This window comes from Orycteropus afer, unplaced genomic scaffold, assembly GCF_000298275.1.
Source record: "Orycteropus afer afer isolate SDZICR_OR568_19922 unplaced genomic scaffold, OryAfe1.0 scaffold00103, whole genome shotgun sequence".
NCBI lineage: Eukaryota > Metazoa > Chordata > Mammalia > Tubulidentata > Orycteropodidae > Orycteropus > Orycteropus afer.
The window spans coordinates 1,795,024-1,808,242 of NW_006921690.1; the positions used below are offsets into that span (position 1 = coordinate 1,795,024).

The 13,219-nt window shown below is 46.9% G+C and overlaps 1 protein-coding gene across 1 annotated transcript in view; it reads right to left on the bottom strand.

Annotated features, from left to right (window-relative positions):
- The window catches only part of LDLRAD3 (low density lipoprotein receptor class A domain containing 3), a 245,057-nt gene extending 238,855 nt beyond the window's left edge, over window positions 1-6,202 (bottom strand). The window contains exons 1-2 of the mRNA XM_042781309.1: window positions 6,124-6,202; window positions 5,764-5,910 (exon numbers count right to left, since the gene is read on the bottom strand). Of these exons, the coding sequence (XP_042637243.1) occupies window positions 5,764-5,910; window positions 6,124-6,202 (226 nt within the window). The remainder of the gene's footprint in view (window positions 1-5,763; window positions 5,911-6,123) is intronic.
- Window positions 6,203-13,219: the final 7,017 nt, after the last annotated feature.

Below are 13,219 nucleotides of genomic sequence, written 5' to 3' on the forward strand. Positions count from 1 at the left end.
TTAAGATCCTACCTAAGGCTGTCAAGACTAAAAGAAAGCCAGAATTCTTGCATGTGGCCAGTGAGAGAGCAAACTGGTATAAACCTGTCACAAAACCTCTGGGCAGTCTGTACTAAGTACCAGAAAAAGACTCCTACCCTTCAACCCAGTAATTTCATTCCTGCAAATCTACCCAAAGAAGATAACTCACAACAGGAGAAGCGATGGACTCACTCTCATGCCACAGCAGTGAACACTATTTCTAATACTGAAACACTGACAGTAATTTAAATGCCCATGATGACTAAATAAACTCTATCAATTTAATGCACTACTACCTACCCAACCAACCAACCCGCTGCCACAGAGCCGATTCACACTCAGGGTGACCCTATAGGACAGGGAAGGACTGCCCCATAGGTTTTCCAAGGCTGTAATTTTTATGAAGCAGATTGCTTCATCTTTCTCCTGGAGATGCTGGTGGGTTTGAACTACCAATCTTTGGGTTAGCACCTGAATGCTTTAACCACTGTGCCACTGGAGCTCTTTAATGGACTATTATCCAGACATTAAAAATTATAAACAGAAACATGGAAAAATATAGAAAAATGCGAATATGTTTGTTATATTGGAAAAACATAAAATTATAAAATTATATATCCATGTGAATTACAACCGGGAAAAAAATCTAAATAAAAATTCCTAGATGCTAATAATAGTAGTTCTGGTAGCATATGGTCCCTATGTGTGAATCCTTTATTTTTCTTCTCCCCACTCCCCAATTTTTATAATATGTGGTTATATTACCTTTACGATAAAAATAAAATTTCTTCCTGTCTTATGAAAATCTTTCCTGTGCTATGGAAACAGAAGAGCTGCCCCTGCCTCACATCCCACCCGACACAATTCTTCTCCAGGCTCTACTTCTGCCCTTTAGAAAGGGCAAGAATTCTCCCTTTTTTAAGAATATGATCTTCTAAATGCCAAAGCTCCATGAGCACTTGAAGTAATCACCTCCCGAGACAAGAACATCAGCCGCCTTCACTATCCTCCCTTTAAGTACCTAGTTGTTCCAAAAAAAAAATCAGAGAAAGGGTTTTAACTCATGGGCAAGAAAGACACACAGGGCTGTCTCCCTCCTAAGAGGTGGCAGAACTCTAAATCGGCTGCTCCCAGGGCGCCCTTCAAAAGACAGTCAAGTAGGTCACTCTTGAGACCCGGCCCCACCCATCCTGACTCTGGCTAAAACGCCATGCGTTTCTGTCTTCTGGAAATGCACAAGCTGCTTAATTGATCATAAACGTTTTGATCAGAAGTAAAAAAGCCAGAGATTTAAACACCCAATATAAAGAACAGTTAAGTTAGAGTGCATCTACTCAAGGGAACATTAGCCAGCCTCACAAAACAACAATTATGAATACTAAACATAGCAACACGCAAAGTGCCTCTAACATTAAGTAGAAAAAAGCAGGTCACTCAATCATATATCCCCATGACAACAACTTTTAATGTAGTTGGTGCAGACCGGCCAATAATAGTTAATGTTTATAAGCCTCCTGCTACCCATAGGCACTGTGCTACGTGCTTTACATGAGTCAAAACTGCATTATTCCCATTTTGGAGAGGAGGAAATGGAGGCACCAGCAGGTTAAGGAATTCTCATCTGATCCTCCTAATGGCTAAGATTTAGAGCATTCTGATAACTTTCCCAGGATCGCACAGCCTAAGGGAAAGCTGGGAGATAGATGGAGACAATCTATCTTCACAGCTTACACTCTCAACTCCTAGGACAGACTGGGATATTGAAGAACTTTAAAAGGAAAGTGGAATTTGTTATAGAAAAGGGACTTTTTTCTTTGCCTCCATTGTCTAAACTTTCTGGTGTTCCTCTGTTTTTACAATTTAAAGAGAAAAAAAGACAGGCAATGGAAAAGGGTTTTTGGGTTTTTTTTTTTTTTGTCTTTTTTTAAAAAGCATGTGTTTGTGTGTACGGTTTTCTAATTATGTTTTGACGAGAAGACTAAATAAATGCCAATCAAGTCTCTACCACACTTGGAAGTAGGAAATAAGGAGAAAAAAATGATAGCGCATAGCCAAGACAAGCATGTCCCAAATTAAATCAAACCTTTCCAAGCAGCTTCCCTACACCATCTTTTCTCTATATACTCTCTTTCCGCCATGTTTTCCAGTTTGAACATCAATTCTAAAATCACGGAGCTGGACTGACGGAGGATGCAGAATGTCAGAGAAGATTCTATTATTACACAGTTGCTACTGACAAGGCTGGGAGTGAAACTTAGGCCTCAACTCCCAAGCCTGCATTCTCTCACACACTTGTCATGTGCTCAACAGTCTCCGCTCAGCTTACAACACTCTGCATTTCCTATAGTCAAATACCCCTGGATGGCACAAACGGTAAGCACTCTCACAAACTTGTCACACGCTGAATATTTCCAGCTCAGTTAACAATAATCCGCTCTTACTGTGGTTCACACATCTCTGGACGGCACAAACGGTTAAGCATTCAACTATTAACTGAAAGGCTTAACAGGTCGAACCCACCCAGAGACACCTGGGAAGACAGTCCTGGTGATGTGCTACCCTTGTAGTGGTTCTGCTCAGGACACATAGGTCACCATGAGTTGGAATCAACTCGATGTCAACTAACAACAACAAAACAAAATGCACAATTATCAAGTCAATTTTAACTCATGAAGACCCTCACTGAGTTTCCAAGGCTGTAAATCTTTACAGAAGCAGACTGCCTCGTCTTTCTTCCATGGATCAGCTGGTGTGTTCAAACCACCAACCTTCTGGTTAGCAGCCAAATGCCTTAACCACTACACCACCTTAACAACAACAATAACCCCAAAAACAGTGAATCCACAAAGCTGCATGGTGTTTAATAATTCTTAAAACTGAACTAGCATAATGCCTAAGGCATTTGACTGCTAACCAGAAGGCTGGCGGTTCAAACCCACCAGCCACTTCTCTGAAGGAAAATTGCGCAATCTACTTCTGTAGTGATACTGCCTTGGAAACCCAAGCAGGGGGCGCTATCAGTCAGGTTTGACTTGACAGCACATAACAACAACAACAACAATAAAACTGAACTGATTATAAGTTCACATATAATATCTGTGGTAGTTATGTTTATCTGTCAACTTGGCTGGGCCTGGTTGAGTGGCTGGGCAGCTGGTGGTAGTTAATCCCCATGATGAGACTGGCAATCAGCTCCATGGTGGGATCTACCACAAGCAGGTGAGTAGCTGCCTTTGGGATGTGGACTGCTTCCTGGATATAAGGAGAAGCCTTGGAAACAATCTCTAGCCTATGGCATGCTTGGACCCTGCATGTAGCCGTGTCACTGCTCAGCAGCCTGCTATACTCTGCCAACCTTAGGACTTACAATGGACTTAAGTTAATGGCCTGCCGTGTGGTTTGGTAATATCGGGACTGTGCCTTTTTCCTTGTCAACCTTAGGGCTTCTCAGCCTCAGCAGCCAGCAGCTGTCTGAAACACCTCTAGCTCCAGTGGGCTGGGAGCAGGAGGCAGAGCTGAACCCCAAGGTTGAGGGGCTTTCATGCGGCCCCTAGAGCCTGGTACTTTGAACTTGGACTTAAAGCCTCCAAATTGTGAGAGAATAAACTCCTGTTTGTTAAGACCATCCCATTTGTGGTATGTTTCCTGTCAGAGCGGTGCTAGGGAACCAGAACAGTATCTCATTTGGAACTAAAACTACAAATTCTAGCAATTTTGAAGTGAGGCTCCAAAAAAACAAAACCAAACTCAATGCCATCAAGTTGATTCTGACTTATAGCAACCCTCATAGGGTTTCCAAGGCTGTAAATCTTTATAGAAGCAGACTGCCTCATCTTTCTTCCACAGAGTGGCTAGTGGGTCTGAACCACCAAACTTTTGGTTAACAGCTGAACGCCATACCCACTGCACCACCAGAGAAGCCAGGCTAGAAACAAGGAAAAATTGAAGTAGACATAATACTTTTTAATTCTACATAAATAAAAATACAATATTTATAGTTGTCTATTCAGAGAAGTTAGATGCAACAAAGTGAAATATTCCCACCAAAACAAAACACGCCCCTCAATTTTTCCCGCAAAACCTCTCTGAAGAGTGGGGACAGGCTTCAGGGATATTGGATCCTGGGTTGGCAACTGGAATCCACCCTGAAGAACGTCAAATAAACACCTGTCAATATACTTCCAAAAGGTCACAGCCATTGATCTATGATGGCACACACGGGGTCATCATGAGTCAGAATCAACTCCAGGGCAACTGGTTTGGTTTCTTGGCTTTGACAGATGAGGGGCTAGTACTGGAGCAGGCACTTGCCCTGGAGGGAGCCCATCACCTATGAGGGAGCACCAGCTCGAGAGGCTGGGCCCCAAGCCCCACACTCTTTCCTGTGCGTCACAGAAACTGGTGTTCAAACCATGAGTAAGAGCTACGTTACAAATTCAAATTATTACCCTCTCCTCAGCCATTTCCTCCTCTGGCTTCCAGAGAGACAGAAGGTTCAGAGCCAGAACACATCACATCTCCTGCCAGAGAGGCGACAGGGTCTGGTGCCCGAAGCCCAACAAAAAGAACCAAGAGCCAGCTGTCCAGCGGTGTGGTCCCAGGCAGTCACCCACTAATCAATCCCGTGCCCACCACTGCTCAGGTATGTCTGCTACCTGCCAGGGTGCTGTGGCTGAGCTCACTTTGCAGAGGAAAGGAATCCACCTTTACAGGGCAGGGAACATGATCATCCAACACCGTTGACCGCCAGGGGCCTCCTTTCTCATCAGTTACCACCCACCCAAATCTCACACCTATGGCCCAGGACAGGACAAAGGTAAAAGACTGAGTAAGCACAAAGGGGTGGGAAGGATCCCACCCAGGCCAGGAGGGGTGGAGAAGCAAAGGACTCTCTGTCCAGTACCAAGTCCCTGCTGGGTGTTTGACACACTGCTTGTTGCTCGTTCCTGTTGTCATTAGCATCATCAAGTCAGCTCTGGCTCATGGCAATCGGGTACAAAAGAAGACAACGTTCCCCGGTCCCGGACCACCTTCACACCATCAGTATGCTCAAGTCCACTGCTGCCACTGTGTACTCTGAGTGCCTTCCAACGTAGGGGCTCCCCTCCGCGCACCCTGTCAGACAGTGTTCTGCTGTGATCCACAGGGTCCTCACTGGCTAATTTTCAGAACTAGATCGCCAGGCCTTTCTCCCTAGTCTGTCGTAGTCTGGAACCTGTCTACCATGGATAATCCTGCTGGCATTTGACATACCAGTGGCACAGCCTCCAGCATCATGGCAACATACAAGTAGCCACAGTAGAACAAACTAGCAGACAGGTGGGAGGATGTAATGCTACACAGGACTTAACAGTCTAGAAAAGTTCATGATCTACCACAAGATGGTTACCAGCAGGGGCAGCCCTGGGTTCAAATGCCAGATCTGCAACTTGCTGACTGTAAGATACTAAAGTTGGCAGTCTTCAGCCCCCTCTTGCATAAAATGGGTAAGGTGAAGGCAATGACAGTACCCTAGGGCAGGAGTTAGGACAGCTTGATGTGGTTTCCAAAGTTGTGGCTCCATGACCACCAAGACTCCTGTTTCTGCATGACCACACTGCCCTGAGACAGAGGTACAGAGTGGAGAGGCCAGAGACACAAACTCACCAGCTTGCAGCAAAGTGTGTAGGGTCTAAGGCAGACAGGGACCTCCTCCCCCAAGAGGGCCCAGCCCCACCCCCAGCAGAGGGCTGAGTCACTCACGGCACTCCTTCTCGTCGCTCTTGTCGAAGCAGTCGGGCAGCCCATCACACTGCCAGGAGCCGGGGATGCACCGCCCGTTGCTGCACATGAAGCTGCCCGGAATGTTGCACTCATTGGTGAAGTTGTTCCCCAGGAGCAGCTGGCTGTCTGTCAGGGAGAGGGGTCAGGAGATCAGAGAACACAGCCACAGGAGAGAGGACCTGCGCCTCCCCACTAAGAGAGACCACACGTAGGTGCCTTCCCCTCTTTGTACCTCAGTTTCCTCATCTGGGAAATGGGACTGACAACCTGGGTCCCCTCAGAGACTTTGAGAGGACTAAATGGAAAATGTGGCAAACCACTTAGCAGGGCCTGGCACACAAGCAGTGCTCTCCGGCTTTTTCCTCATTCTCCAGCCAATAGGTGGGCTTGTAAAATCTAAGTGTTCTTCTATCGCCATCGACAGTGGCTAAAAATTCAGGAGCCAGACAGGAGGAAGAGCTGGATTCCCAATGCCTCCAACAGTAGGACTTGCAGGATCCTTCCAGCCCTCATACTCTGTCCCCCACAATCACAGAGCCCTTGAATTTGGGCCAAGTTGGCAGGAACACCGGAAGATCATTTTACTTTGGGAACAGGAGCCCAGGCCTCCAGAACCAACCTGCCTGAGGTTCACACGGGTGGGAAAGGCCAAGCTGAAACCTGAACTGAGGCCTTCTGACCCCCAAGGGGGCACCATGGTCACTGAACTGCTTGCCAAGAATTACTGGAGGTTTAGAACCAAGTCCTAGAAGGAGATTCAACACCACTGAACAAAGTCATAAAGTGCCAAGTCCTCTACCTCAAACCACCAGTGGGCCCTGGGGGACTGTCAAGGGAGCCACGATTTGATCCATCTGATGAGTCTGAGCCAAGGGTGGACCATGGCTGGGAGATTAGGGGCCATCAGAAGCAAAACAGGAAAAAGAGGAAGGTAAAAGGCCAATTCCTTAGCTTGTCCATAGCTCCAGGACTCCCTCCCGAGTCCCCTCAATAAGCATGTATTGGACATTTATGGTGACATACTTGGGCTGTGTCCTAAAGATGCAGAGATGAATACCAGGGCTCCTTCCTCCAGGCTGGAAAGTATGAACAACTTAACTGTCATGATTTAAGAAGAGGGGTGTCAGACCTGCCCAGGGGGTGGCAGAAGGAGGCAGGGCTCATAATAAACTTTGTCAAAGAGAAGCATCTCTAGATTCCAAAATTCCAGTTCCCTGTTATCACATCTTTCATGCCACTATCCTTCGTATGTGCCATCTGTTTTACCGAGAATGCCCTTCATCCTGCTGGGTCTGCTAATGAATCCCTACACATTCATTAGCATCCAGTGTATACATGGCCTTAGCTCTGAAACATTCCCCGGCCCTGACCAGCAGAAATGAGCACTTACTCTGTTATCTGGCTACAGTACTACTGGGGTGACACTAAGGTATTGACAACTGGAACAAGCAAGCCACAACCCATCCGAATGAATACAGCCAGAGACAAGCAGTGCCACTTGGCCCCAGTGTCATGGCGAGTCAGTCCCTTACAGAGCATCTGTTCCAGTTACTGAATTAATGATGTGCATGCATAAACGGAACTCTGGTAGCATAGTGCCTAAGGCACTTGACTGTTAACCAGAAGGCTGGCAGTTCAAACCCACCAGCCATTCCTCGGAAGGAAGATGGGGCAATCTACTTCTGCAGTGATACTGCCTCGAAAACCCAAGGAGGGGTCGCTATGAGTCGGATCCAACTCGATGGCACATAACAACAACAACAACAACATGCATGCCTTCTTGCTGAAACATGAGCTTTCGTGGTTCATCAAGGATCTCTAGAAGAGAAGTTAAGTGAAAGGCCACATACTACCACAACCATCCACACCAGAACCCTAAAAATCTCCCTGTCCCCCAACTTCTTGACCTCCAAGTCCAATCACCAAGTCCCACCTATGTGTCTCCACTGCCATGACCATGACTAGTCTGCACCATCTTTTACTAGGATTACTGACACAATCTCCCCACTTGCCCTCCCTGACTCCAATGTTAACCCTCTCCAATCCATTCTCCTCTCTGTGGCCAGAAGGATCTTTCTAAGGAACAAACTTGTTCATGACACTTCTCTGCTTTAAAAATCCATTAATGGCTCCCCAATGCACTTAAGAGAAAGTCAAAAGTCAAGGGACTCAAGAAAGGTCCCAGGAAAGAGGTGACATTTGCAGTAGACCTTGATGGATACACAGAGATGAAAAGGGCCCTTCAGCCCTAGAGAGCAGTATGCAAAGACCCAAGAGCAGAGAGGGATAAAGTACAAGGCATCAGAGCATGCGGAGGGACTAAAAAGCCACACTCCTGACCATAAAAAACTGCAAATGTAGGATGCCACCATTTCCCCTATTGTACCACGTCAGGCATCACTAATCATCATGGCACACATACACACACACACACACTGAGCTCAGAATGGTCTCCAGGAAGCCACCACTAATCCTGAGAAGAACATGAAACCAACTGACCATCGCTAGGGCTATGGCACAAGATGCTGGAGGGGGCATGATGGGAAAGCCTAACTGGGATAGCCAGGTGCTGGATCCCAGCTAGACACAAATGGTAAACCCAGAAGGCCCACACATTCCAGCTGTTTCATAACAACTGCTCTGGGTGCACCAGCAAGCAGGGACTCTTCAGGGCTCCAGAAATTCCTTGCATTTGCTTTTGCAGAGCTAGCTCCTCAAAGGCAAACCCCCTGGAAAAGTCACTGCAACTGTGAATTCTTGTTCTGATAAACAGATTTCCGGAGGCAGAAAAATGGACTGATTAGATTCCAAAGTGCTTGCTCTGAGAGTCGATGAAGCTGGAGCATATGGCCTTGACAAGTGAAAGGTGTGATGCAGAGACTGACTACCACGTTCGTTACACACAGTTGGTCCTTCCTGCCACAGGGCTCAGGGGCCCTGGGCCTGGTGCATGAACCAGAGAAGAATATTCTTTGTGCTCTTCTGAGCAACCCCCTTAGGATGCAAGGAGAATAGGGCCTCGTGCTTCAGGGAAGTGACAAGATCACCAAACTCAGGAGCATGAGGAGAAACCAAGACAAAGAGAAGTTAAATCATCTTGATTCTGTCTTCAAAATGTTCCTCCAGCCCATTCAATTTGCCTCACTAAACCGGCCCCACCCAGTCCAAGCCACCATTTCTTGGCCCGCTTAAATGAGTGGTTCTCAGCCGGGACACTGGGGATAACTTTGTCCCGCAGGGGCCAGCTGGCAATGCCTAGAGACATTTTGGTTGTCACAACGTGTTGTTGTGGTGGCGTGCCACTGAGTGTATTCCAACTCACAGTGCTTCTATTCGGATCTATGCGAAGATCTGCCACATATGGTTTCCTAGGCTGTAATCTTCATGGGAGCGGACTGCCAGGTCTTTTCTCCCACAGAGCAGCTAGTGGTTTCGGACCACTGACCTTTCGGTTAGCAGCCAAGCACTTAACCGTTGTACCACCAGGGCTCCTTTTGTCACAATAGAGGAATGCTAGTAGATGCTAACAGATGGCATCTAGAGAGGAGCTCTGGTAGCGCAGTGCCTAAGACATTTGACTGCTAACCAGAAGGCTGGCGGTTCAAACCCACCAGCCACTCCTCAGAAGGAAGGTTGGGCAATCTACTTCCATAGTGATACTGCCTCAGAAACCCAAGGAGGGGTCGCTATGAATCAGGTCCGACTTGACAGCGGTGAGTTGAGTAGTAGGTAGAGGCTAAGGATGCTGCTGAATGTTCTATAATGCACAGCACCCCCCTCAACAAAGAACCATCCAGCCCAAAGTGTCAAACTTGCAGAGGAGAAATCCTGCCTTAAACCAACCTTCTGACTTCCACTTCGCCCCGCCCTCAGTTCAATCCCTTCACAGCAGAGTGAGATTTTGAAATGTAACTGATGGCAAGTGAACTCATTCCTGTGGTTTTCAGCCAAACAACAGAAAGACGTATACCAGGTAGGTGCACTCCTTAAAACAATCAACCATGGAGATCAGAAGGGCAGTATTTGCATAGGGAGATAGCTCAGAGGGCAGGAATGCACAGGAAAGAAGGACACAGGGAAAAGGTAAGCACAGGGAGGAAGTGGGAAGAGAGCTGTTACATTACTGGGATTGCAATCAATGTCATGAAACAAGATGTACATGAACTGTTGTATGGAAAACGAGTTTGCTCTGTAAATTTCACTCAAACCACAATTTAAAAAACAAACCAACAAAATTAAAAATGTAGCTGATTGCTTCTCAGTGCCCTGAGAATAAATCTACCAGTCTTGCCATGGTTGACAAGGCCCTGCCGACCTCCACAGCTTCATTTCAAACCACCTAAGGTCCTCTCCTTATGTGCTGTTCACTGACCTCAAAACATTTTCTGCTCCCTCTTCACCTGGCTAACCCTAATTCGTCTTTCCTTCGGACTTCACCTTAAATCCTCTGAGATCCCTCTGTTGACACCCATTGTAAAGCTGTTCCCCCTGTTTTCATGCTGTTATGTACTGTGTTTTCTTTCATCACAATCTGCAGTTACAGATACACTGGTACTGTCTCCCCACTAGTCTGCAGGCTCCCTGAAGGCAGGGAGAGGTGCTGTTTCATTCAGCTCTGTATCCTTGGCCCCTGGCACTCAGTTGTCATTAGCTGCTATTGAGTTAGGCCCCAACTCATGGTGACCCCACAAACAGTGGAACAAGAACAGTGAGGAATGGACCACTGTGATGCACACGGTTTTCATGACTGATTTTTCATAAGTGGATCGCCAGGTCTTTCTCCCTAGTCCATCACACTCTGAAAGCTCCGCTGAAACCTGCTTGGCATCACAGCAACACATAGGCTTCCACTGACAGACAAGGGATGGCTGTGCACGAGGCAACAAGCAGGCATTGAACCTGGGTCTCCTGTGTGGAAGGCCATAACTCTACCACTGAACCACCACTGTCCCTTAGTAGGTCTCCACTACATCTATTTGGCCATTCTAAGAAGAAAATCAAAATCCTTGGAAAATCTCTTCCTTGGAACGTTCCATCTACCCTCGCCTAATCTCCCTAGAATGTGAGTGGGGCATATACATCCATCCTTAAATAAAGGACAGGAGGGTGCCCAGATTTGTGCAAGTAAATTACTACCCTATCTACTTTCAAAGAGGGTAGAAATCTTTTCAGCCCAACAGCAGGACTTTCTAGCAGCTGAAATACTTATCCCACCTCAGTGTCTTGGTACACATTCGGAATCCAAAAAGGACAAGCATTAGTGTGAAGGTGGCTAGCTAGGGCTTCTCCTCCTCCCTTTTCTTTTTCCTCATTAAGCTGAAAAATGAAAAAGACTTACCCATTTTCACTGTAGCACATCACTTATTTAAAATAACTACACCATCTGCACCAAGAAGGGGAAAAAATGTCAAGTCTTCCCACTTTGGGCAAATGCAAACAGCTTGCTGCAGCAGCAGCTCCTTCCAAAATTTACGGCACCCACAAATGTATACTGGATGAGGGGGCCAAAACCAGGGCAACTGTGAAAACTCAGACAGTTGCTGCATTCCACCAAGTTCTCACTCCGGATCACAAACTTTCCCAGCTGAGAAATGGGAAGTCTACCAGTTGGAGTCCTCGGAGCCCTGTCCTCTCCCTCTGCGGATCTCCTCTCCCTCGGGAATCCCCTAGTCATGGCAGAATACAGAACTGACATCTGTAAACCATCCCCAGGCCCTGGCTTCCAGATTTCTGCTTCCAGATAATTCAGGTCTGCAGGCTCAAGGAACACCATGCAAGACACAAACATACCTATGTGTGTACACACACACAGATGGACAGATTGCCATTTGATTTTGAAGATCTCAAATAGATCTTCCCTAAAACCTCCCCCAGGGAATTAACACCCCTCTTCCCACTGCGAGTGCCAACAACATACATAATGTTAGAAGCCTTTGAAGACAACAGTCTGTTTTCTCTTTGACTCACTCATCAAACACACGCACACACACACACACACACATTTCATGATCAGGAACACGGAACACCACCATGTGAGCAGATCTGCAATGATTTGTTTGTAAACATCCCCGGAAAATTCCCCGAAGGCCCCTCAAACTCCAGAACGCTCCACCATGGTGCTGTGTCATGCACTTCTCAGAGTCGTTTGTTCTCATCACGCAAGCTGCTTCCTGCTGCAGCCTTGTTAGGGGTCACCAAGAAAGGAGCAGTCCCACACGGATGTCTGAGCCCAAATCAAGGATACACTTAGGCTCCAAGTACCTGAGCAAGGCCAGGCCTCCAACCCTGTCCAGATGCTGCAGGCTGCCCTACCCTGGGAGCTCATTCTCATAGTCCGAGCTTCAGTTTACACATCTGTTTAAAAAAAAAAAAAAAACACCACCGATCTGTCAGTCTGAGTCTGTCACAATATAGTAGTTTGTGTGTTGCTATGATGCTGGAAGCTATGCTACCAGTATCTCAAATTCCAGCAGGATCACCCACAGTGGACAGATTTCAGTGGCACTTCCAGCATAAAAGAGACCAGGAAGAAAGGGCTGGCAATCTACTTTGGAAAGTTAGGCAATGGAAACCCTATGGATCACAACAGAACACTGTCTCACATAGTGCTGGAAGGTGAGCCCCTAGGTTGGAGGGCACTCAAAATACACACTGGCTGCAATAACGGACTCGAGCAAACCAAGGATCTTGCAGATGGTGCAGGACCAAGCAACATTTCATTCTGTTGTACCTGGGGTCACCACGAATCAGAACCAACTCCACGGCAACTAATAATAATAAGAAGGAAGACACAATCTAGGGGAATTGGTGAAGACATATAATGCCCCTGTGGGTTCAGGCAAAGATAGATGAGCTTTTGTATGCACAGACGTCATACTTAGACTATCCTTGACCCTAAAGGAAGAGCATGTGTAACTTGCAGCAGGAACTTCTGGATGGAGCACGTTGCCTGGATGGTGAGTGAGCCTAGATGTCCATCACTCTACTGTGTGCTTCTCTGAAAAACGCAGCAGCAGCAACCCTCCCTACAGGACCAGTGTTTTGTTTCCTTCTTAAAACAAGCTAACAAGGAGTCCAGCAAGATGGCAGACTAGGCAGAAAGACTGCACAGACCCTCTTCAACAAAGAAAAGGAAAACCAATTAACACAGACACAGAAGATAATCCTGGACCCCTGAGCCTTGAAGGGAAGGATATACAAGTGGACTAAACCCCAACTAGCAGAATAATTTGCGTGAAAATACCAAAAAAGGAGACATATGGAGCTGCGGTCTGGCAGCGATCCTGAGAGATCCTGACGGCACAGACAGCTTGGAGAATCCCAAGTGCTGGTAGGACCTAAGAATTAACCTAAAATCACCCTGCTGGCCAGGGACTGCACGCAGGACTGTGCACGGCGGCTGGGGAACAAACGGAGAAGGTGAAGAGAAAGGTGG